Source organism: Phascolarctos cinereus, unplaced genomic scaffold (assembly GCF_003287225.1).
Source record: "Phascolarctos cinereus isolate Bilbo 61053 unplaced genomic scaffold, phaCin_HiC Scaffold_4;HRSCAF=312, whole genome shotgun sequence".
Lineage (NCBI taxonomy): Eukaryota > Metazoa > Chordata > Mammalia > Diprotodontia > Phascolarctidae > Phascolarctos > Phascolarctos cinereus.
Window position 1 is genome coordinate 118279475 of NW_027555847.1, and position 27374 is coordinate 118306848.

Genomic DNA, 27374 nt, shown 5'->3' on the forward strand with positions numbered 1-27374 from the left:
TGAAAATAAGTCTAAAGATTTTTTAAAGAACATAAATTTATAAACTGTCATTTGTTCATATGACTCATCTCTTCAATCTAGACACTATAATAAACTTCTAAATTGTTACTTTTGTATCCAGTCCATCCATTCCACTGATATATTTCTCACTTCTACTACTTACATAATCTTCCTGATGCACTGTTCTCTATCTTATGCCACTACTCAAAAAATAATTTAATCCCAGTTAACTACCAAATAAAGTATAAACTTGGAATCCTGACATTCAAAGCCCATCACAAACTGGCTTCAAACTATCTTTCACAACTTCTCTTGTATTACTTTCTTTCGAAATGAACTAATCTGAAGCTGGTGGAGCAATAGATAGAACACCTGGCTTGGAGTGAGGAAGACCTGAGTTCAAATCTGATCTAAAAAACTTAGTAGCTGTGTAACCTTGGGCAAGTCACTTAACCTCCATTTGCTTAAGTTTGCTCAATTTCAAAAGGGGGGGGGTATAATAATAGCACCAACTCACAAGGCTGTTGGGAAGATCAAATGAGATAATATTTGTAAAAAGTGCTTAGGGCACATAGTAAGCACTATATAAATGCTACTTCTCTTACCCTCCCCCTTTCCCATGCAGGCCTCCCCCATCTTTGTGTCATAGCTTATCTTTAGTTAGTTGGGGGGGAGGGGAGGAGAAGAGAAGGAGGAGATGTGGCACATGCACACCCACAAGCACATACACACTCCTGTACACTTGATTCTGGGTCTCTCTATCTCATCTAGGCTGGAACTGCCCTTCATTCAACCATCCCCAGTACCATGGATTACAGGTATGCACCACCAGCATAGTAGTTGCTGTTCAGTCATTTCAGTTGTGTCCAATTCTTTATAACCTCAAGACCTCATTTGAAGTTTTCTTGGCAAAGATACTAGAGTGGTTTTCCATTCCTTCCTAGCTCATTTTATAGATGAGGAAACTGAAGCAAACAGGATTATGTGACTTTCCCAAGGTCACACAGTCTAGATTTAAGTCAGGAAGATGAGAATTTCTGACTTCAGGCCCAGCACTCTATCCACTGTTCCACCTAGCTGCCCACCACACAGTGCTATCCCCCAATTTTTTATGAACTCCCTCCACACCATTCACCTTCTACTGAAATCCCTCCCTTCTTTTCAGGCAGAACTCAAGTGCTACTTTCATGAAACTATCCATTACTATTTTTTCCAACCCCAATCAAGTAAAACTTCTCTCTTCATTCCTTCAATGGTTCATAGTGCTTTACCTAAAACCTCCGAATTGCATTAGTCTTCTTTATACTTTATATACACAAAAGTGAAAATGTTTTCCCCTTACACACATGCAAAACTGTTAGCTCCCTAAAAATAAAATCTGTGTAATAGTCATCTTTGCATCACTAGCACTCACACAGAGCCAGCACTTAGTAAAACTATTGAGTTTACTAGTATTTCCCTAAAAATAAAACCAATTCAATAGACATATCTATGATCAACAAACGAATATTTCAAGTGTTCATGGCAACAAAAATATATCACTCAAATACATCTCTATCATACTTTCACAACAGAATCAAATCCACAGGTTTTCTTCTTCAATAATTTTACTTTTCGCTGTATACTAATTCAACCATTCTATAGAGGAACTATGCCCAAAGGGCTATAAAACCAGATACACGCTTTAACCAAGCAATATCATTAGTAGGTGTGTATCCCAAAGACATAAAAAACAAAAAGGAAAAGAATTTACACATACAAAAAAAAACGTATAGTAGCTCTTTTAGTGGTTGCAAAGAACTACAATTTGAGAAGACTGGGAATTGGGAAATGATTGAACAAGTTTTGGCATATGATTGTGATGGAATATTGTTGTGCTCTAAGAAATGACAAGCAGGATGTTCTCAGAAAAACCTGGAAAGACTTACATGAACTGATGCAAAGTGAAATAAGCAGAACCAGGAGAACATTGTACACAGTAACAGCAATATCGTACAATGATCAACTATGAATGACTTAGTTATTCTCAGCAATACAATAATCCACCCTGCTTCCTCCAGAAATTGGTATAAATGATATGGAGTAAGGCAAGGATCATGACAGAAAACTATTCTCTCCCCATCCTGAAAGAGTTAACGAACAAGAAGACAGCTTTATGCCTAGTAATAGGATCTTGCAGCAATAGCCTTTGAATGGCAGAAAACCACAAAAGAGAGGAAATGCAGGAGGACTGCATATTATAATAATAAAATTTTCTAGCTCCTAAAACCATTTCTATATCTTTGTAAATTTGAGCGAACAGTAAAAGGTTTCCATAAGGAAAACCTACCAAATCAACTACTTAGCTAACCGATGAGACACATTTTTTAGTGCCAATAACCAAATTTGGTTTAATTATTTTAAAAAGCCACTAAGCTAGAATTAGTCAAAGCTACAAATTTAAACCCTGCATGGATCAATGAAGTTCCCACAGTAACAATATTCAATAACCACAGGCTGCATCCCTAACTTCACTTATCAAATACATACTATTAGTCAGATACTAGATACAAATTTTAGATCTGTCAATATAATCATCACAAGTAGAAAAAATTCAAAAGGAGCTATCTCACTGACAGTATCAGTCACACTGACCTTATTCTATGACGAAAAATTATAGAATAAAAAATTTATCTTGAGGTATAATTACTAATATGATTAATCTTTTTAAATTATGAAAAAAGTTCTAAAACAAATCAAATATGAGAAGAGGCTCACTTCAAAAACATATTCTTAACTTTGAAAATAAAAGCATCACACAAAATTTCTGAGATAGAAAGATCTTCAATGGTCATCTATTCCAATCTTTATCCGAAAAAGAATCCTTTCTACAACATGCCCAAGATAATTAATCCAGTGGATTAGGCAAAATTAACAGCTTTTCAACAACTACCCATGTAGTGAGTATGACATCTATACCTTTCTCTAGGTCACTGATTAAAATATTAAAATACATAAGGTCAAGCATACTTATGTGGTACCCACTAGAAACTTCCTGCAAAGCTGACAACAAATTATTAATCCTGCCATTGAACAAGTTCCAAATAATTCTAACTACATTATCTTCTAATCCACATTGCTTCATCTTTACCATATGCTTTGCTAAAACTCAGGTGAATTTTATGTCACAGTTCATATATGGTACAAAGGACAAATCAAAAGCCTAAAAGTTAACTTGGTCAATTATAAAATAGGCACATATTTCATAATATCCAGGTAAAAAATAGTCTACAGAAAGTGTCCTGACCTCTCAAGAGCTTCCTGTCAAGAGTCTTAAAACTGTTTTTAGGGGCAGCTAGATGCAGCAGTGAATAGAGCATCTGCCCTAGAGTCAGGAGGAACTGAGTTCAAATCTGACCTTACACATAATATTCACTAGCTGTGTAACTCTGTGTAACCCCAAAAAAAATTGTCTTTATAGATTCCTTGTCCTTACAGATTGTTGCCCAAAGGACACCCAGTTAGTAGGTCACAAGTAAATCTACCTAGGGACAAAGTTAACTCAAACCCCATTCTGCTCCATAACATGGTTACTAGTGCGGGAGCGTGGGGATATATTCAACCCACCCCACTTACACAACCACAACACTATTTCTACAAAATTCCCAAAAGCTACTAGTTTAGCAATCCTATCATTCACTAAAATATAAACTCTTCTATTTGACACATAAAGGACTTCACAACCAGGCCCCAATCTACCCTTTCAATCTCATTATTCATTACTTCTCAGATGAGCTATTCGTAAAAAGAACTTAGCACAGAGCCTGGCACATAACAAATTCTACACAAATCTGTACTCTTTTCCCTTCCTCCTACCCTTCTTTTCTGGTACAACAGTATCCTCACACTGACTGTCTCTCTATTCTTCATGAATGATACTTTTCCAGTCTCTATACCTTATCATTGGCCATCTCATGCCTAGAATACATTTCCTTCTCCCCTCTCACAGAATTCCTCTTGTCTTTCAAGCTACAGCTGAAGCATCAACTTCTATATCTTAATCTTTTAGGTATCAGACTCCTTTGCAAGTTTAATGATGTCTATACACATCTTCTCAGAATAATAAATGTCAAGGAAGGCATAAAACAGGAACACAGATGCTTGTCAAAAGTATTTACCACTGTGCCTGAGGAGATACAGCATAGAGCCCAGGGTGAAAAAAGGTCAGGGCTTCTTAAACGTTTTCCATTCACTTTAGGAAGCTTTTCATTGGTGTTGCATGGCCTGAGGGCATGGCCCTGCAAAGTGTCCACATGCTTTGTGTTTGGAACCAAGACTGTGGTGAAGCTGCCTGATGCAACAAGGGCAAGCCCTGCCAGAAACACCTCAGATTCATTAGGCATTTGATTTTTAATTAATTTGTGGTTGCTGCCCATTCAGAAACCTTTTCACCGTTGCCAAATTTTTCCCAGCCCCATATGGGATGGCTACCCACAGTTTAAGAGGCTCTGCTCGAGATGATACTGATTTGTTTACAAATGATATTGATTTGCATCAAGCCCAAAATCAGTACAGAAAACAGATTTATAATTATATAAAAGAGTTTGGTCTGTCCATCTGAAGAGGTCTAGGACTTTTGGGGTGCTGCAAACCCAAAATCGCGATACCAGGCCCTGCTGAATGAATTCAACTCAAATCTTCTTCAGCCAGAGGAAAAGTTTATTAGTGATAAATCACATAGGCCAGGTGATGCCCATAAGGACAGGCTGGCATGAGAAAAGCTCAGACTTTGGGGCTCCAGAGATTCTCAGCCGGGTGATGCCCATAAAGAGGAGCGGGCATGAGAGGTTCTCAGCCTTGTGGGCCTGAGATTCTCAGCATCTGAATGGGGGCCAGGGTGGAATTTTTATACAATGAAGTAACTTTGGGTGGCCCAAGAAGGGGGCTGGGAAAAGGGTCTAGGTAAGAATTCTGATTGGAAGGTCTGAGAGATTGAATAGACAATGGAATAGCTAATGGAGGAACAGGAAGGCAGAAGTTTGAAAGGCATCTGCACAAGATCAAAGGGTGGGGCTAGGACTTTCAAAGGGAGATAAGGGGAGTCGATAAGGAACCTTTGAGACTAGAGTAAGGCCTTTCTGGGGCCTATAGACAAAAGGGAGCCAGATTCCCTTTGGGGCAAGGGGTGAAGATCTTGGCTTGGACCCACCCCCATCACATCCAAGCAACAAAGGTCAAATGTGTAGATCAATCAGCCAACAGAGCATTAATCACTTACTAAGCACTAGGCACTATACTAAGTATTGAGATACAAAGAAAGACAAAGAAAACCACAAAGGTTTCTCACAAAGGGCTTACTTTCTAATGGAGGAGCCAACATGTGAATAACTAGATGGACAATAATCTGAAAGGATAAAGCATTAGTAGGTAATGTAAAGGGGTGGAGGGGAAGCCTGGAATAGAGGTTGAGTTGAAGAGAGTAGAAAGCAGGAAAGATCTCCAGCAGAGAGTGAAATCTGAACCGAATCTTGAAAGAATCCAGGGAAACTGAAAGGTAGAATAAGGGTAGAAAATTCCAGGCTTAGAGGTTGGATAGTCAAAGCAAAGGCACATAAGATGGTAAATGGAAAGCCAACTTCAAGAAACAAGTAGGTCAATGTGTGTGTGGGAGGGGAGTTAGTGTAAGAAGACTAAACAGGTAAGAAAGGCTCCAGTTTATGACCGGATTAAATGCCATAGGATCTTACATATGATCCTAGAGTTAATATGGATGCAATGGGACTCCCTAAAGGAGGAGGCGGGGGTAATGGTGACACTGTCAGAACTGTTTCAGAAAAGTGACATTGGTAGCTATGCAGAGGACGGATTTGAAGGGGAGAGAGAAGTTAGAGGCTATTTCAATAGTTGAGGCAAGAGCTGATGAGGACCTACTGTACTACTGAACTACTGTAGTGGTTGTGTACATAAAAAGAAAAGGATACATGAAAGAGATGCTATGGAGGCAGAAACAACAAGATTTTGGCACCAGACTGAATATGTAGGACCAATAAGAGTGAGGAGTTGAGGATGGGGTAATAGGTTATGGGCTAGGTGTCTGGGAGGATGGTGGAGCTCTTAGCGGTAACAGGAAAATTTGGAAGAACAGAAGGTTTAAGGCTAAAATATAATAAAATAAGTTCTATTATGGACATGTTGAGTTCAAGATACCTATGGAATATCCAGAAGAATGTCTATTACCTAGCTTCAAACACGTATCGGAATGGACACCCTAAAGAACTTGCCAAACTGTATGTAAATCTCAATACAGATGAATGAGGTGGACCTGGAATTGAAAAGTCAGAGAGTTAGCTGGATTATTCTGGGGAAACTGCAAAGCAGTTTAACTCTTCACAAACTTTCCAAAAACAAAGGCCCATCCATATTTTTAAAACAAGTGCTTTAGCAGTATTGCTACATGGCAACAAGAGCAGGAATACCCCTGCCTCCAAAGAACTAAAGATACACATTCCACCAGGAGTAATGGAACCGTGGAGGTAAACAGGCTGTGATATACCGAACAGGAGTAAAGGATGCCATTAAGGATTTATATGATATGCAGAAAAAATGGAATAGCCCAACATGCGAGATTTAGGTATGAGAAGTAGCCAACCAGAATGCTCCTTTGATACCCCTTCAATGGAGGGAAAATTGAACACTAAATAAACCAACTATGACAGACTTCCAGAAGGATAAGGAAAGATGGGTTGTGACCTACATCACTCAAGGGCCTCCTAAACCAATCCACTTGATTGTCCAGATTCATTTGAGTTTATTGACTCTCCACAGACTTCTACACATATAGGTTGTTTTCTTCAAGAGAATATCAGTTCCTTAAGAGTAAGAATTCATTTTTTTAAATGTTTATATTATCTCCAGCACCTAGCCCAATGTTAGTAGGTACTTAATCAGTGCTTATGCTTCTTGTCAAATAAGACAGAAACAAAGCCTCCTTTGTTGATAATTATCATTTCACCCACCAAAAACAACCATCCCATGCCCTTAATATTCCACTTGCTTTTCAATCTAGCAAAAACAAACAAAAAAAAAACACACAACATCTGTTTTCTAGTCCTCAGCTACCTTCAACAGCTAAAACTGATTCTGAGCTTTAGCACTCCATATGCTACTTTTCAGGACTGATTGTGTCATTCTTTTTTTTTCCTTTTTTTTCCTTTAGAATTATTTTATTAAATCATAAATGTACAACAGCTTCTTAACTCTACACACGCACTTAAATTTTTTAAAGGAAAATGTTATGTCTTATTACACCACGATCCTGGCTAATATCTTTTCAAGACTTTGAGAAAAATCTTAAAAAAGGTTTCACATGTCACCTGAAACTTACAAATTTAACATTATCAAAGAAGGAATGCTTCTACACTCTTACAAAGACCACTAGAAAGAAACAATTAAAAAGCTAAGAAACTGTCTCAAAGGCATTTTTTTGTGTTTTTTACAATCCTTCCTCCACGGTAAGGTAATATTATTAAATAATCCAATCCATTCACAAAATGGCTCTCTGCATCTGCTCTGGTGTCTTCCGTCATATCACTGCATATTTATGCATGACTGAGATAAGAGTTTCCTTAACATTGTTATTTCGATAACCTGAAGCTGTTCTGTTACCTCTGGGCTCTCATCCTCTCCTATCTAATTTATACAGTGAAGCCCATGGCCAACAGGCAGAAAAGCTCAATATTGGCTCCTCCCTCCATAACCCCCACTTCCTCCACAGCCTCCAGGACCATAGTTCCCTCCACCATATGGTCCCCCCACGTTCCTGCTACCACCAAAGTTTCGCTGTTCATTGGACCATGGTTTGAAGGTTGCCGATTATAGTTTCCAAAATCACTGTAGTTCCCACTTCCATGATTACCTCCTCCATAGTTTTCATAACCACCTCCGTAGCCCCCACCCTCGTTGCCATAGCCAGGTCCTCCACCACCATATCCTCCTCTTCCTCCTCCATAACCAGGACTACCTCCAAAATTGCCACCTCCTGGTCCTCCTGCGTATCCATTCTAATCATCTCCAAATCCACGACCATTTCCATATCCATCAGATCCCCCTCTAAAATTGCTTCCTGGGCCTGGTCCAAAATTTCCACCCACCACGGGAATCCCCAAAACCAAAGTTTCCTCCTCTTCCGCTCCTAGAACTCTTAACTTCCTGCATCTCTTGTTTGGTAAAGCTTTTCTTACTTCTGCGTTATGGCCATTGATGGTATGGTATTTTTGCAATACAATTTTATCCACAGGATGATGGTCATCAAATGTAACAAAACCAAAGCCCCCTTTTTTTTTTACCAGACTGTCTATCTGTAATTATTTCAATAGTATCAATTTTCCCATATTCCTCAAAGTAATCTCTAAGGTGCTGTTCCTCAGTGTCTTCTTTAATTCCACCAACAAACAGTTTCTTCACAGTAACATGAGCACCAGTTTTTCCAGATTCCTCTCTGGCTACTACTCTTTTCGGTTCAACCATTCTTCCATTAACTGAACGAGGTCTCGCAGACATGGCTGCATCCACTTCAGCCATAGATGAAAATGTTACAAAACCACATCCCCCTGATCTTTTACTTGCAGGATCCCTCATAACCACGCAGTCTCTTGAGTTTCCCCCATTGTTCATAGTAGTTTCTCAAACTTTCTTCTGTTGTATCAAAGCTTAGGCCTCCAATAAAGAGTTTATGGAACTGTTCCTTTTCTCTCTCCAGGGCGGCGTAGGTCGCCTTGAGCCGAGGCCCCGCAGCAGAGCGAGATGAGAAGGATCTCCGCAGACGGGCGCGAACCGGACTCGTCCTGGCGCCGGTGGGGGGGCTGCCGTGCCATGGCTCGGGAAACCACACCGCCGCCGGGCGCTGGGCGCAGGGTCGGAGGCTGGGAGCTAGGGCGAGGGCGGCCACAGAGGAGAGCTACGAGCGAGAGGAGCTGGCGGAGGCGGCGACTCTGGCGGCGGCGGCTGCAGCGACTGCTGATTGTGGCATTCTTTTATATTTACCTTATGTTACCTAGACTTGCTTCCATCTTCTGTATTTTTAAAATCTAACTTGGCTAATGAATCTTTATTTATCCACATTGTTCTCTTTAGACATCTCCGGTTTTAAATTCTCATTGGAATTTTTTCCCCTTAAATCTTCAGAAGTTCATCACTGAGAGCTCACCATTTCCCCACCCCCACTCCAGAGAGTTTTCCATTCCCCCCCCAGGGAAGTTTCACACCCACTAAGAGCTTCTCATTCCCCCCCTGAAAGTTTCCCATACCCCACTTGAGTTTCCCTGTAGAATTTTAGTCTATGGCATCCCATTTATCCTTTTTCTGAACCCTATAGAATTTGCTTTCCCAGAATCGAGGACATGTCAGACTCAGCCCAACCTTTCAGATCACAAACTCTGGCAGGAAGTTGCCAGTCAGTCATTAAATATTTATTAGACACTTTCTATTGTACTAAATGCTGGGGATACAAATACAAATTAAAAGATAGTCTTTGCCCTCAAGAAACTTGTAGTCTAAAGGATGAAGACAACTCATAAAAGTAAGCTAAAGGGGAAGAGGGTGGGGTGGTACTTCCTGCAGAAGCAGGATAATAAAATTCCAAAGAAGGGCAAAAGCAGTCCAACTAGTAAACAGAGACTCATGGTTCAGGGTCCCCTTCTTAAATGCAAGTTTTGGAACTCTTGACTCCACTTCAGAGGTGCAGAGAGTAGTGATGAAATGTGAGTATAAGGATGATTCAATCTTCCAGGACAATGATAATGCCCAATGAAAAGGTTCCTGGGGCATGGTAGAGAAGTTCAAAAGCAGTAAAGCTGGTGGGAAATGGGGAAATGACAAGAAGTCACTTCCTCCTAATGTTTCTATCCCAGAAACAAATTTTTTCATGCTAGTGAGAATAAGATCTAGTACTGAATTTAGGCTGAATAAACATGGGGAGGTCTTTTGAACAGAAATGAGACAACAGGAAGATCAATTAGAAGTCTATATAAGTAATAAGAACTAAACTAGGATGAGTATGAGTGAACAGAAAACGACAGATGTGAGAGAAGTTTTAGATGAAAAAATGACAGGATTTGAAAACTGAATGGATAGAAAAAATGAAGGAAAGGGAAGAGTCAAGTATGGCTTCAAATCCGTGGACTCCAAAGAAGAAAGAGGTGCTCAAAAAATGGCAGGTTTATGGGGCAGTGGACAGACCACTGGCCATGGAGTCAGGAGGATCTGAGTTCAAATTTGACCTCAAATGCATAACACTTACTAGCTGTGTGACTCTGGGCAAGTCACTTAACCCCAACTGCCTCACAAAAAAAAAAAGAAAGAAAAGAATGGCAGGTTTTAATAGGAAGATGATCCCCTTGCCATCTCAAACTGAAATACTTTACCATTTGAAATGACATTGGACATCTAGATGGAGATGTACAGCTGATAATGTAGGACTAGAATTCACATGAAAAATCAAGGGTAGGTAGATATAAAGGGATAAACATGAGACTTGATTTGGAAAACACCTATATGGAAAGAAATAAACTCCTGTGATTGAATGCAATAACTAAGGAAAAAAAGAAGAAAAAAAGGGTGCAAGATGGGAGTCTGAGGAATACCTTGCTTAGATGGCAGGTAAAGAAAAATGTAAAGTAACATTCACAAAGGCAAGTAGAAAACTAGTATAGTGTAATGGAAGCCCATAAAAGATAGATGATACTGGTGAAAAGGAGAATATCAAAAGCAAGAGTGGTAAAGGAAGATGAAGACAAAGAAAAAACCCATGTAATCAATCTTGAAGATAACAACTTGAGTAAACGGTGGGGCCCAAAATCATGTTACACAGATTGGAAAGTGAGTGGGTGGTAAAGAAAAGGAGACAGTAAGTGTGTGTGTGTGTGTGTGTGTGTGTGTGTGTGTGTGTGTGTGTGTGTGTGTGTACACACACACAGAATAGAAATATACACATATAGGAGATGTCAGGATTGATTTTTAAATATGAGGGAAGCTAGAATGTTTTTATGCAGTAAGGAAGGAACCATTAGATAAGAGACTAAAAACATTGAGAGGAGGGATGGAAGATAGAGATCAAAGGGGCAAATTATGGGGGAAAAAAAGGAGACAGGTCCTCTTGGGAAATTCTTTTTGAAAATATTTACCATTAACATTTATTCCCCCTGAAAAGGCAAAATATATTACACATGTAAACTAGCTGCCTATAAAAGTGCATTTTTGTGTGCTAGGATCTTTATGATGTCTATGATGGCCCTGGTTTCCAATAAACTGATTTCCCAAGTCCATTCCTAAAAGTTCTGTACTTTGAATCCTTTGGTCTATGTGACCTACCCCACCAATGAAGGAGAAAGAAAGAGAGGGAGAAAGGGAGAGAGACAAGGGTGAGGAGAGGGGGAGAATGAGAGACAGATGCAGAGATGCAGACAGAAAAATATATACACATTAAAAAATTGCCTACAGTGTAGGTCTGACATGGTAGTTTCTTCATAAAGTGATCAAACATTCCAAAATGCAAAGGACAAGATGTTTCAAACTCCAGTTAGCCTAGTGGAGTTCGCAGACAAGAACAATTTGTTCCAAAAGCCATGCAGGCAGCTATAGGAGGTGCTGTGGAGTCTTTAGAGCTTGGTTAGACAATGAAGATGCCCAGGTCATCCACTGCATCCTGGGCCACCACCAGTCATCTGGAAGTCTTGTTTTGACACTGACTTCTGAAAGATACTTCTGGAAGATACACATGCTCTGGAAGAAAGAGTGAGACTGATGACTTTGTACAACTCTGCCTCACTCACTTAAATCCAATTCACACACAAGTCAAGACATCACCCAGTGATGTCAATTCTTCCTTGAAAATGAAGAACAGAAAACAACAGCAGCCTAGTGAAGTGATATGTACAGAAACAACCCTCAAAACCCCAAAAGTAAAGAAAGCAACAAAATATGGTCTAGGCCAGGGGTGGGGAACCTGCAGCCTCTAGGTCACAAGTGGTTCTCAAGGTCTTTAAGTGCTGCCCTTTCACTGAATCCAAACTTCACAGAACAAAACCCCTTAATAAAAGACTAGACTCTAGGCCAAGGGTTAACAGTCTTTCTGAAGTGGTGAGGTATGTCTTTAAAACATTTCATTTATTCCTACCCTCATGGTAGGAATTTTGAGAGTGGAGTAGCAGCTTGTAAAGTCATTGGTCAGAATGGCTGGAATTCCAACAGTATGAACACCTAGGGGCCTGGAAATTGGAGTATAATCAGAAAATCTCAAAGCCCACTTCAACAAAAGAAATGAAAGCATGTGTAAGGTCCTTCCATTCTAGGCCTAACCAAGAGTCTAGGGGAATAAATTTTAAAAGTCACATAAAATACAACTATCAAATGCAAATATCCTTCTTAAAAGAATCATACTTCTTATTTTGTTAACTTTTTTTTTTTTGGCTAGGCAATGGGGTTAACTGACTTGCCCAGGGTCATACAGCTAGTGTTATGCATCTGAGGCCAGATTTGAACTCAGGTCACCCTGAATCCAAGGCTGGTGTTCTATCCACTGCGCCACCTAGTTGTCCCTTGTTATCTTATGTTAACAAGACTGGAAAATCAGTAGGTTTCCATGAAGAAAAGGAAAAGACTTTTTGCATGGCTTACACGTTGAGAGAATAGTCTGATGACCAAAACAGTGTATCAAGAGATGAGGTCATTCCAGTATGCCCTACAAAGATCCAACACTGATGAATTTCATCACATTTGTTAGTCTTTCTCTTCTACTATCTAAGTCCTCTTTTTAAGAATTATCCTATGTAAATTTTAAGTCCTTAAACTTCCCATTTAACTCTAATTTCACCTCTTACAATTAATTTCTACTACTGTTTCCATCCTTACCTGATGATACTTCTTGATGAATATTTATGCCTGTCTTTCTTCTGCCAATGCTAAAGATAAGATCAACTTTGGACTCCCCTGTAATTTCTATGTCTCCATTTGACTCTAGATAATTACAATAAATATCATTTCCTTGTCAGATAGAGTATATATGATATTACTTTTACAATATGTATTACTGAGGGGCAGCTAGGCGGTGCAGTGTATGATATAGCACAGGCCCTGAAGTCAGGAGGACCTGAGTTCAAATCCAACCTCAGACCAAACACTTAACACTTACTAGCTGTGTGACCCCTGGGCAAGTCACTTAAACCCCAATTGACTTTAAAAAAAAAACCAATATGTATTACTGCAATTTAAAGCTTATCTTGAGCAGGCGAGATATACCATTTTAACTCTTCTACATTTATTACAAATATAGTACTAATACAATTTCTCTCTGTATTCCAACACAGAAGTTCTAGGCTAACAAGCTATTTTTATTTTCTCTTGGGATAAACTTATAAATGTATATTATATGTGGGCATGTAAACATATGCAAGTTTACTGGTCCAAACACAGAGCCCAAAATGAGATCTCTTTGGAAGAAAAAATAACATAGGCATATACTCAAATAACACACCTGATAGGGTGATGAGACCTGGACCCCTAAAGGAAAAAGATCAGTTCTCTGAAGCAACTCAGATCACCTAATTAATTAGCCTACCAGATATTCACTGCCTCACCTTGCCCACACTAGACTACTTACCGCTCCTTAATTCCACCCAGATCCTTTCACTATAAGCATCAGCACCATCCTCATTAGTTTGCAAGTTCCCTTCAGCGGGCTTCTATTGGCGTCACAATAAATTTTGCCACTTACTGGGAAGACAGTTGGAGTGCATGAATTCATTCCAGGCAATGCCACGCTGTACCCTAACATTATGGGATTTGCAGCGCCCCTAAACAGTGTCACACGTAATAATTCAAATTCAGAATTTATATCTAAGAAGTGGAATTCCAATCCCTATATATGCTTAAAATAGCAAGATGCTCCATACCAGGGGTGGGAACTTGCAGCCTCAAGGCCATAGGTTGGTCTCCACTCTTACTCTGTACCAAGATTATTTTAAGAAGGGATGCATACGTTTCATACTACCACAGGGGTCCATGACAGTAAAAATAAGGTTAGAAACCTCTCCTCTATTCCCTGATTCCTTCAAGAATTAATCCACCTGTTCCTGCCAAGATGGCTACTTTAAGAGAAGGAAGGACACCTAATTCCCATATGAAGTCAAGTCAGTAAGTTTTTATCAACTATATACCAGGCACTGTGCTAAACACTAAGGATATAAATAAAGGCAAAAAACAAAAACAAAACAAACAAAAAAACCAACAATAACAACACATAGTCTCTACTCTCAAGGAGCTTTCAATTTTATGGAAGAGATAACATGCAAACAACCAAGACAAGATATCAAAATACCTAGTCTAGCAAAGGCCTGAAGTTCCTACCAAACCAAATAATTATCAAGAGCCAATGAGAAACTTCTTCTAGCCCAACTGCATAAAAAGTCAGCCAGGACTTTTGCACTACAGACCATACAGATTTCTGGTAAAGCATATGAAACTCCCTTCTCAGAGTACTACTTAATATTTAAAATACAAAAGATTCAAAAGGATTTCAGTTATAGTGACATGCAATTAATGAAAAGGATAGTAACAAATAAGTAGCTTAGAAGAGAAAGTGATAAAGCTAACCTAAGAATTGAAATGCCTAAAATCAGAATGGACAAAACAGTAATCAATAACTGCATGAGATAGCAAGAAATATCAAATCAAAATCAAAAGATTGAAAAACCAGAAAAATGTAAAATATCTGATATCAAAAACCAAATAACCCAGAAAAAAGGTTAAGGAAAGATCATTCAAAAATCATTGGGCTTACTAAAAACTGTGATTTTTTAAAAAAAAAGGCCTTGACACTCAATTTAAAGAAAGCATGAATGAAAATTTCCTAGATCTGAGAACTTGAAACAGAAAGAATATACCAATCACCTCTTTAAAAGAATTCCAAAAGAAAAAAAGTCCCAGGAATGCCATAGTAAAGATCCATCTCCCAGGTCAAAGAAAAACATTGGAAAGGATCCCCAAACAAAGCAGTTCAAGTGAAGAGGTCTAGAGGTTTTGGGGTGCTGGGAACCCCAAGATCGAATGCCAGGCCCTGCCTGAAAGAATTCAACTCAAATCTTCTTCAACCAGAGGAAAAGTTTATTAGTGATAAAACACATAGGCCAGGTAACACTCGTGAGGAAGAGCAGGTCTTTTGGCATGAGATTCTCAGCCAGAATGAGGGCCAGGGTAATCTTATATAGTTTGGGTGACCAGGGAATGGTCTGGGGAAAACAGTCTGGGTAAAAATTCTGATTGGAATGTCTAAGAGATTGAACAGACAGTGGGAATAGATAATGAAGGAACTGGGAAGCATCTGAATGAGATCAAACAGGTGGAGCTAGGGCTTTCAAAGGGAAATAAGGGGCCCTACAGACAAATGGAAGCCAGATTCCCTTTGGGGCAAGGGGCAAAGACCTGGCTTGGGCCACACCCTATCACAAGTACCAAAGAACTATGAAGTCAAGACCACAAAATACTTGGCAGCTTCTACTACAAACCAGAGATCTTGAAACAAAATGTTCCAAAAGGGAAAAAATATAAGCTCAAAACCAAAAATAACTTACTTGCAAAGCTAAATATAATTCTACAGGGTAGGGGTGGGAGGGGGTGGGGGAAAAGATGAATGTATTATACACCTAACAGGGAGCTGGTAAGAGATACACATTTCTGGATATAGCCACTAGGTAGGTTCATTTTGCTTGACTGTTTTTTTTTTCTTCTTCCCTCCCCCAACCCCCCCCCCCACCAACCTGCAGCTCCAAGTCTTCAGGAAAGAGGAATTAACAATAGTAATGGCCAAAAAAAAGTCGGTCACTTTTTTTAAACAAATGAGATCTTAATTTCAAAGAAAGCACAGATAAGCACAACAATGAAAGAAATGTGTGAAAATTAGAATATTTTTTAAGCAAGCAGTACAAAATGGAGATTCAATATTTCATAAAAATGTTTTTGTGTTCTGCTATACATAAAGAAATGCTTTTTTGGTGTTTAAATTGAGACTTATAAAAATAATCTATCAATAAATATGCTATGTAAACAAGTCAGTTTACATTGTGACTAGTGTCCTCTTAATTGGTCAATAAGACAAAAAGAGTGATTGGCTAAGGAAGCAAAACTAACCATGATTATGGGAGCTTTAAATACCAGAGGCTATTCCCAGATCCAAAAGGGTCCAGCCTAGCTGCTGAATATTTTTATTAGGGAGTTTAGGATTCTAGTTCAAAACAAACCCCTAAGAAAGACTTCTTGAGGAAAGAGTTCCTTCTTCCTCTTGCCCATGACCAGGCCCCCAAAAAACATGTTACTGGATTGGAACCAGACAGGGAATGTCTATGTATGATTTATATAACCCACCAGTAAGAACAAATCCCTCCATTATATATACAATCCAGATTAAAAGTGGGGGTGGGGGCAGAGACAGGAGGGGGAAAGTTAAGTATAACCTATATTCAGATCAACATCAAAGGCATGTTTTATCTTCTAACTTAACTTAGCTAACTTTTAACATTACAGTATCTATAGAAATGAAACAAATTTGGGGCAGCTAGGTGGCACAGTGGATAAAGCACCGGCCGGAAAGTCAGGAGGACCTGAGTTCAAATCCGGCCTCAGACCAAACACTTGACACTTACTAGCCCTGTGACCCTGGGCAAGTCACTTAACCCCAACTGCCTAAAAGCAAAAAAAAAAAAGAAAGAAAGAAATGAAACAAATTCTAGAAAGTTTTATTAGCATATATTAAGTAATTTCATTTCTCAACCTTCAGATCTCATTTCTCTCATTACACGTTTTCTAGAAATATTCAATTCAAATATTCACTATGCACCTGTCACATGCAAAGCACTACAAAAGGGGCTAGAGATAAAAAGAAAAAACTCCCTAATATGCAATAACAGTAATAATAATAATAATGTAAAGCTAAAATTTATATCGTGTTTACTATATGCCAGGATTGTGCTAAGTGTTTTATAGGGATTATCTCACGTGATCCTCAAAATAACCCCAGAAGAGGATGCCATTATTATTTTACAGATAAGGAAAATGAGAAAAACTGGGTTAAAGGACCTACAAAGGGACACATAGCTAGTAAGTGTTTGAGGCCAAACTTGAAGTCAGGTGGGTGTTCTATCCACTGTGCAACCACAAGAAACTAGAAAAAAAATTTCTACCGATTAGGAAATGGCAGAAAAAACTGTGGTATATGAATGTAATGAATTATTGCACTAGGAGAAACTACGAATTCTTCTATGAAGAATTTATAGAAACATACAAAGACTTTTATATACTGATGCAGTGCAAAATAAGCAGAAACAAAAAAACAATACCCACAAAGAAACACAATTAAAGTAAAATAACACTAAAAGGTAACTTAGATCAATAAAATGGTGACTCGACTCCAGATGCTTCACATAAAACACTGCTCCTCCTCTCAACAGAGAGGTGATGGATCACAGGTACAAAATAAGGCATATTATCAGACATATTCAATGGTCTAATGCTGCTTAACTGTACTTCTTTGTAATAAGAATTAATATAGTGTTAAAAAAAAGAGAATTAACTAAACTTTTTAACCACACCTGCCCTTGTGTCATATTTTTCATCCCTCCTATATATATATATATATCCCTGTAAAATACAATAACAAAAACAATAATAACTATTGCCACTACAATAATAACAACAGCTCCCATTTGTATGGCACGTACTATGAACCAGGCTCTGTGCTAAGCATGTTACAATTATTACCCCATTTGATTCTCACAACAACCTGGAAGGGAGGAGTTATTATTTTTTCCCATTTTACAGTTGAGGAATCTGAGGCAAACACAGGTTAAGTGACTTGCCAAAGTTCACACAACTAGTGTCTGAGACCAGATTTGAATTTGGGTCTTCCTGACTCTAAGCCCAGTCAGTGTTCTATTTGCTGCATCACCAGCAGCCTCTATTTATTGCTAAAGGGATGAGATAATATTATGTACAATATTGAAGACAGGATTCATGTGCTGGCTTTCCTGGAAGAGAAGGCTCACTTGGGAGGAGAACATATTCAGAAATGGATGTGATATAAAAATAAAACACATCAACAAAAGTTGGTAAAAATAAATTTATTGCAGAATTATCCCCAGACATTTGTAATCAAAATTCCTACCACACAATTCTTCTCTGTTTCTACAGAACCACCATTTACCTTGATTTTCTGCTAAAATCTATTTGTATTATACAGATCATAGCTTCTTTTTCACTAGCAACCCCTTTTTAACATTTCCACACTTCACAGGTGTTGATAGCCTCAGGTCATGTACAGTATAGAAGTGTGCCTGCTTTGTGTTAAGAACCAAGGCTGCAGTAAAGTTGCCCAATGCAACACTGGCAAGCACTGCCAGAAACACCTTGGGTTTGATTTTAAATTAATTTTTGGTCATAAACCTTTTGTTGTTGCCAAATTTTTTACAACCCCCATATGGGGTCATGACCCACAGTTTAAGAAGTGCTGTATAATAGATTACATAGTATTTACTAAAGCAAACAACAGCGGTAGACAATAGCAAAATACAAAGATACAGATTATAGACTAGCAGCATTAAGCCATCACTATAAACTGTACCTACCCTTGGGGATCAGATCCTTAATGTTCAATATGAACTACCTACCAGCACTCACTGGACTCAGCAGAGGAGTAAGAAAAATAGAATAGAATATCCTCAGTAGTACTGCTTCTGTTGAAATAAACCTGAAGTGCCCTTTACCTTTGTAAGAGGCTTTTCCTGGATAGGAACAGATGGATGAAAAGATGGAACACCTCCTGTTACCAGTGAAAATTATTTTGCTTTCAGCACAAATTTCATAACTGTTATGACGACCATATGGTTGTTAGGAAGAACACTGAGTGGACTATAGAGAACTATGGCTAATGATCTAAATTCTAACTTTACTGAAATTTCTAAAGAATTGCCACTTTATTAAATATAATTCACTTTTTTATATTTTGTATAGCAATTCCAATGGCTAATGAAATGGATCCAAACCTTAAATACACAAAGAATATAGCAAAATTGAATTAGATGAAAGCCTTATGATTTCATTTTGGCACTTCCACTTTTTAAAAAATAACAAAAAATAACAACAACAACAACAACAATAACAACTAGCACTTATGTGGCACTTTAAGGTTTGCAAATCTCCCACTAATTCAGGTTTGGAAATTTTGAGCTGATCTGCTTTCATCAGAGGCAGAGCACTCCAGAAAATGGATATCTTCTAGAGCTGGATGTAATAAGACATAACTGTGCAATAAAACTCTCAGGTTTTTTTTTTCCTTAATCACCTTCTAGATTGACTATTAATCTCTAAGTTGCTTCAAGGTCAAAACAGCACTTGACAACTTACAATATGACCTTAATTACCTACTCTACAACAAAGCCACTAACATTAACAAACTATAGTCAGATCCTGTTATGTGGTCTGCGTAATCAATCATCTGAAGTGGTTCCCCATGTATTAGAATTCTTACTATTTGAAGCTATAATTATGCAAAATATAGTAACTGGTTCCTGCCCAATGGAAAGGCAGTAGAAATTCAAATAATGCAGCCAATTCAGAAGTATTCGTTATTTACAGTAATCAGATCATAGATGTAAAGAAAAGTAAAGGAATAAGCAAAGGTTCCTTACAAGAAAAATTTAATGGTTGTAATCGTATTTTAAATATTCTATATTGAGTTTTCAATGGAATTCAGAGTAACATTTATTGGGATCCTTCCTATTAAAAAACAGAATAAACAGTGCCTGTTCTCCCATATCATATATTCTAAAGGAAAGGGTAAGATTTAACAATGATAGTCAAAAGATTCAGCTTCAAATCCTGACTCTGATACGATCTGTACAAACAAGTCACTAAATCTCTCAATGCTTCACTTCCATCTGCAAAATAAGGAGCCCAAATTAGATCATCTCTAAGATGCCTCCTAACTCTGAAGGTATTAGTGTATGTAACTGACAAGTTGTCAATTAGCATTTATTAAGTGTCTCCTATGGGTTAAGCACATCTGTTGAGGCAACTAGGTGGGGCATCTTACAGTGAGAATGAGGTGTCAAAGATGATTCTTGCAGGCTGTGAGCCTTCATGACTGGGAGGATAATGGTATCCTTAACAGATGGTTTGGAATAGGGGCAGTTCAGTTCAGATATGTTGAATTTAAGGTACCTACAGGACATATGAGTTTCAGAAATCTAATAGGCAGCTGAAGATGCAAGACTAGAAGTTGGCAAAGAAGTTAAGGTTAGACAAGTAAATCTGACAGTCATTTGCATGGAGATGATAACTGAAATGATGGGAAGTAATGATAACTCATCAAATGAAACTGTACAGAGGGAGAAGAGAGAGTGACCAAGGACAAAGCCTATGGGGGTCCCCATGGTTAGTAGTTGTGACATGAATGACGATCCAGAAAAGGAGACAATATAATAATGCTGCATATAAAATGTTATTTTAGCTTTCATAACAATGTTCTCTCCAGATTCTTTTATCAAACTGACTAGTCTTTGCCTACATCATCACTCATTCACCCCAACAACCATTATTACTGAATGCAAGAGCCCTAGGACCCCATTCTAGGTGTCTTTCTTTTTCTCCAGGCTCTTGCCTGAATATTTCATCAGCTTCCATGAGTTCCATTATACTGACTATGGCTGGTTACTTGCATCAGAGATTCCTTCTTCCTGATCTTTACATTTACTCAGAACTTGACTCTGCCAATGCAAAATAACACTAACCAGTTTAGAAATACCAGAAACTTATTACCAATGAATTGTACTTTTTTTAAAAGTCTAGGGTTCATTCCCACAAATAGGCACAGGATTATCAAGTACTACTTCCCAAAGACACTGACCATGGACTTTTTTCTTCTCTTAGCTCTATGACAAGATCCACTGCTTTTATTTCCTATGTCCTTTTCATCTATACAGTCTCTGTTACAGCCAGGTGTTCCTGCTTATTTTTGTTTCTGTGTTCATATGCAGTTTGGGCTGTTGGAAAGGCATTATTTTGGCAGCTCCATTTATACACAGTGTTTGATTTTTTCTTTCAAGATTCAGCTCTGTTTTACATGAAACATTTTCTGACCTGCCCCAACTCCCTAGCTATTAACGTCCCTTCCAAAATTACTTACTAGTTATTTTGTTATGTATACCCTTATAAAAATGGACACATACATATATACGTAAATATATATGTATACATGTACAAATATATACACATATATGTTAGAGTATTCGCTCCTTGAAAGCAGGGACTTCCATTTGTGTCTACTTACACCTCCATTTACCATAGTGTCTGACACAAAGTAGGCAGTAAGATACTTAATAAATGCTTGTTGACCATCTCTGCAGATGACTCCCAAATCTCTTCCCTGAGAACTAGTCTCATATTTCTAATACCTTGCTGGTCATCTCCACCTAGATATATCACAAGCATCTCAAACTCCAGAGATCCAATATAAAAACCATTCTCTTTGCCCCTACCAGGGGTGGGGAACCTGCAGGCTCAAGGTCACATGTGGCCCACTAGGACCTCAAGTGCAGCCCTTTGACTGAATCAAAATTTCATAGAACAAATGCCCTTAAGAAAAGAATCTGTTCTGTAAAACTTAGACTTGGACAAAAGGCCTACCCAAGGCCGCAGGTTCCCCATCCCACCACTCCTCCAAACTTCTGTATTTTTGTCAAGGGCATCACGAACTTCCATCTTGGTTTAACCTAGAAGCAATCTTCCACTCTTCCCCCTCTCCTTACCCCCAACGCCAATCGGTGGCCTACTATTATTATTTACTACAGAAGAGTAGAGTATTCTATCTCTACATTTCACTGAACTATCAAAAACAAAACAAACTACACTCAAACATTTTACATTTTATTAGAAGGATTCAACACATATATAAACATACAAGGACAACTTTATTAGCCCAAAAGTGGAACACATTGAATATTCAACTCTCATTCTCAATAACCCTATCCTAACCCCACACCAGTCACATGGCCACCACCTTAGTTCAGGGCAATATCACCTCTTATTTATACCACTACAAAAGTCTACTTGCTTCTAGTTTCTTCAATATCCAATATATTACCCAGCAGCCAAAATAACCCCCTAATGTCCAAGTTTGTCCATGACTGGCTGAAGCTAGAATGCCCCACCAGCCTCTAGGGAAAACACAAACTTTTTAGACATATAAAGCCCTTCACCATAAAGCTGGCCCCTCATGACCAAGCAACTTCATACTTTTCCAGTGTTCTTTCATTTGGCTTTCCTCCACATTCTACAATCTAACCACAATATCCTGCCTGCTGCTCCTCAAACTCATCTCTCACTTCTGGGCCTTTGCCCTGGCTGTCCCCTGCCTAGAATGCTCTCTCTCCTGACTTTCTTCAATACTCATCTCAAATCCCATGGTCAGAAAGAGATCTTTCCCAGTCATTCCTTCTACCAGTGCTTCTATCTAGGATTACCCCCAATTTACACAATCACCACATACTCACAGTTATTTCCAAGTCATCTTTCCCATTAGAATGTGACCTTTTTGAGGACAGGGACAGTGCTTTTGTTTTTCTTTGTATCCCCATGGCTTAGCAAAGTAATTAAGCACTTAATAAATACTTGTTGAGGGACACATTGTTCCTCTCATGTTCTACAATTTAACCAACTTGACTATTTGCTGTTTGCTATAAAGTACATCCCATCTTTCATTTGCCATTACTCTGATTAGCGACCATTCTGGTAATATTCCTTTCCACACCTCTGCCTCTGGAAACCCCTAGCTTCCTTTAAAGCTCATCTCCAGAGATACAGGCTTGTCCTGATCCTCCCAATTTTAAACACTCACTTTCCTCTCAAAAACTGACAAGCAATTGTACAACAAACTGTTCATCAACTGTTCACTTAACAGGCAAAGTAATAAAAATATGGTTTCATAATGAAGAACTAAAGAACGTCAAAATCTTGTGAACTGAACATTCAATCATTTAAGCCCACTGACTGCAGAAAAAAAGAAGATATAGTGCTTAAGTCTTGCAAAGATATAAAAAATAATAGTTTTTCTACAAGTCAAAAATGAAAATAAATTTTAATTACCAAATATTTATTCTGCATTTGTTTTGCATTTACTTATCTATATGGTATATCCCCCAGCAAAGACTTTGTCATTTTTGTCTTTGGCCTGGTACCTAGTATGACAATCGACACACAGTAGCACTTAATAAACAAATGTTCTTGAATTGTGAGTTCCAGTTCCAAAAAGAAAAAAATCACTTGGGAGAGAATAGGGAGAGAGAAGAGAAGGACGCTAACAAGATCAAGATAATGAGCAGAAAACTAAGTAAATTATACTAAAAGTGGGCTGTTATCCTTTATTCTTGAAGAGTACCAAAATGACATTATATTAGAGTCTAGTTACAACTCTTCCCACTATGACTGATCAGACCAATATGAGCTCAGAATGCTCTACCACTGGTCAGGCACAAAAAGTCCACAGGAACATTTGGGGTGGATTCTCTAAACTTGAACATCTTACATTTCTTTTGAACTACTTCAATTCTGCTTTGCTCATAAAGCACAGCACCTTCTCTGATGAGGTCATGCCATGCTGGGTAGTACTGTGCCAGTGTCTCCCATATCACACAATCAATTGCAAAATTCTTCAGAGGGACATTGAGAGTGTCCTTACATCACATCTGACTACCATGTAAGCACTTGCCCTGTGTTGGCTCTCCATAAAATAGTCTTTTAGGCAAGCATACTTTTGGCAATCGAACAACGTAGCCAGGCCATCATAGCTGCACTCTCTACAGTAGACTTTGATTTACAAATGATTAAATGTTTATATAAGTATAATTTAAATTTCTTTAAATATATATGTATACAATACAAAATTTTAACTGACAAAATATTAACCGAACTCTTATTAGAGCAACATAAATAAAATTCTCATGGATAAATAGCACTTTAACCACTTACACATGAAAGGATTAGCCAGAATACTTAACACTGTATTTCTTATATAGGATAAACATTTTCCCTTCGATCTTGTTTCATGCTTTGCCTTAGAGAACTTATTCTTCATTATCAATTAAAAGGTATATCTAGCAATCCAATCCATGTGAAATCCCCACAAATTCTCAATGTATTGAAATTATTATACAACTTTCTGCTATTATTTCCAAAAGGAGAAGTATCCAAAAAAAATTAAAATTAAATTTAAAACTAAAAATCAGGTTTCTTTTGTAGTGCTAAGAGATTTCATAAGTAGGATTTTACTAAAAAATTTTTAAGGTATTTTGAACAGAAAAGAAAAAAACTTAATTTTAAAAAGCCAGATAACTTGAAGGGATGCCCATTAATTTGGGAATGGCTAAAAAGTTGTGGTACATAATTGTGATACAATACTATTGTGCTATAACAAATAATGAACAAGATGGTTTCAGAAAAACCTGAGAAGACTTATATGAACTGATATAAAGTGAACTGAGCAAAACCAGGATAACTGTACAGGGTAATGATAATCATCTGTGAAAATGGGAGGTACTGGGGTCAAGATAATCATTCAAGACAATTCCAAAGGACCCAAGATGAAAAATACTACTCAGGTTCAAAAAAAGAACTAATAAACTCTGAATATAGATCAAAGCTTACTTCTTTCACTTTCTTTAATTTTCACAAGTTGGTGTATATTTTCTTTTGCAACATAGCTAATATGGAACTGTTTTGAAAGACTTCACATGTATAATCAATAACATATTGCTTGCCTTCTCAAGATGCAGGGGAAGAGCTGGAGAGAGCAATAGAATTTGTAATTAAAAAATTAATGTTTAAAAACAGTTTAATGTAAATGGGAAATGTTTAATAAAATAAAAACATTTTTTAATTTTATATAAAAGAGCCATAACAGCCATAAGAACTCGAAAGAACTTCTAAGTTGTGACAATATTAAATTCTGACCATAAAAACACTAAGAGTTGCTACTAAGAGGAATTATTTTCAAGATGACCTGGCCACGTAATAGGCAAGTTTCTTTTACAAACAAAGAGATCCAGACTCATGATAAGCAAATCACAATTTAGACATGTTCTATTTCCAGCGTCCAACTGTAGTATTTCATATCAATTAAAAGATTTCTATTACAGAAGATTGTGCTAAAGAATATAATGTTCTGCATGCTATCATCCCTCTAATCTCATTCATGCTTGCACATTAAATGCTTAACTTAAAGTATATACAATTAAAATATACATTCACTTAGCATAATTTGTTAATCCACTGTCCATTTGATGAGTATGCAGTTTCCACTTCTTTCCCAGTTAAAAAAAAACTATTATACATATTTATGCATACCTAGGAACTTTCCCCCCTTTCTTTGGTATCTTTGGAATCTAGGTACAGTAGTGATATCAGTGAGTCAAAGGATATCCACAATTTGATAAATTTGTGGGCAGTGTTACAAACTACTTTCCATTTAGGACAGCTGTTTTAAAATTATCAGCATTATATTTTGCATTCAACATAAAAATTATTTTCATTATTTTGACTTACTTTTGTATCTAACACACTACCAAAAATTACTATACTTAAAACTTGGTAGGAGTAAAGGGTTGCAAGCATTTACGAAACAACAAAATTACATACAAGTGGAAATCAAATATACCTACTTATCACTGTTAGCCAGTTGCCTGAATTCTTTCACAGTCATTGGTTTTTTCTGGATGTTATATTGAGTAAAGAGTCCAGACTGTCCAGTGACCATCTGCTGAATAGGAGCTGGAATGACCAAATTATCTATGTCATCATAACGCTGTCTTGGCTTCCATTCCTTTGGAGGGATCACCTAAATACAAAAAATAAGTAATGGCTTTAGAATACCACTTATCAGTAACATTTTGACAAAAAAACATTAAAATATTTCACAGAACACTTATAAAGACAGAGGAATTTTTATTATATAAAACATCCACCTTGTTTCTAGGATGTGAAGGAGATGAACACAAGACTATAGAAAATAAACTAAGCAAGACTATGGGTTAGTCATCTTAACATGCTTTTCCTTTCCTCTAGTGTAGGGAGGGGTTCCAAATCATTTTGTGTGTCAGGAAATGACACTCTCAGAATAATGTTCTTAAATGCATAAAAAAAAAGCTACATAGGATTACAAAAGAATACAATTATGTTGAAATATAGTCAACAAAAAATTTTTTTAAAAAACAAGTTCACTGACCCCAGGGCAAAAACCCCTGCCTAGAGATTCAGTTCATTCTAAACTCTGAACAGTCAGCTGGGATTAGTTATCAAAAATTCCCCTAGAAAGGCAGCTAGGTGGTGCAGTGGATAGGGCTCTGGCCCTGCAGTCAGGAGGATCTGAGTTCAAATCCAGCCTCAGACACTTGACTCTTACCAGTTGTGTGACCCTGAGCAAGTCACTTAACCCAGATTGCCTCACCAAAATAAATAAATAGATAGATAAATAAAAGAAGCCCCCCAAAAAAATTTCCCCTGGAAAGAAATACCCAGCATTTAGCCAAGGATTAATTTTCCCTTAAACTAATGTATAAGAACTTGTTTTTCCACTTCCTCCCCACAAAAAAAAAAGTCACCCACTGTCAACTTAAACATTCAACTGCTCTACTACAGAGCAGCAATTACTTACATAAATAGCATTTTAGAATACTTTTTCAACTTTACTTTCTTAGAATTCAGTAAACTGTTATTTCTTCTGTTTCCCACTTACCCTTCCATTCATTTATCTTTGTATTTCATTAACACTAGTAGGTTTCTCAGTTACAGTAGGTTGTCTTGTTCTATACTATCTTACTCTCTATCTACTTGTATGTAAACTAACATTACATTATTAAGCTTAATAGGTTGCCAGAGAAGCAGATTTCTGTTTAAATTTTTTAAAGAAAATATACAAAAAGTTCTTTTTAGTGTTTAGTAATTTCATTTTAAAATACTAACTATGCAAGTAAACATGCAAAAGAAAATACGGCATGATAGAAAAAGCATTTCATTGAAATAAAGGGGGCTGAGCCTGAATCTGAACTTAGCTATTAACTATGTGACAATGGAACTTTTCTGTGTCTGCTTCCTCATTTGTGAAAGAAAGAAGATCTCTAAGATCCAAACTGAATTTATAATTAAATCTAAATCTAAGAATCAGGTGCAATGAGTAGAAGCTAAAATTGCAAATTTAAGTTAAATGTCAAAAAATTTTTTCCTACAATTAATGATAACTAAAAACAGAAGATTTAGCATGAACTGCTTGGTTCTCACTCAATAAACAACATCAAGCAGATATT

General features: G+C 37.5%; 1 protein-coding gene and 1 pseudogene across 8 annotated transcripts in view; both read right to left on the reverse strand.

Moving 5' to 3' along the window:
• The window catches only part of KDM4C (lysine demethylase 4C), a 484233-nt gene that overhangs the window by 390338 nt on the left and 66521 nt on the right, over positions 1-27374 (reverse strand). For all 8 annotated transcript variants that reach the window (XM_021006278.2, XM_021006277.2, XM_021006274.2 and 5 more), the window contains one exon: positions 25734-25909. In XM_021006278.2, the coding sequence (XP_020861937.2) occupies positions 25734-25909 (176 nt within the window). The remainder of the gene's footprint in view (positions 1-25733; positions 25910-27374) is intronic.
• Positions 7458-21780, reverse strand: LOC110221587 (heterogeneous nuclear ribonucleoproteins A2/B1 pseudogene; annotated as a pseudogene).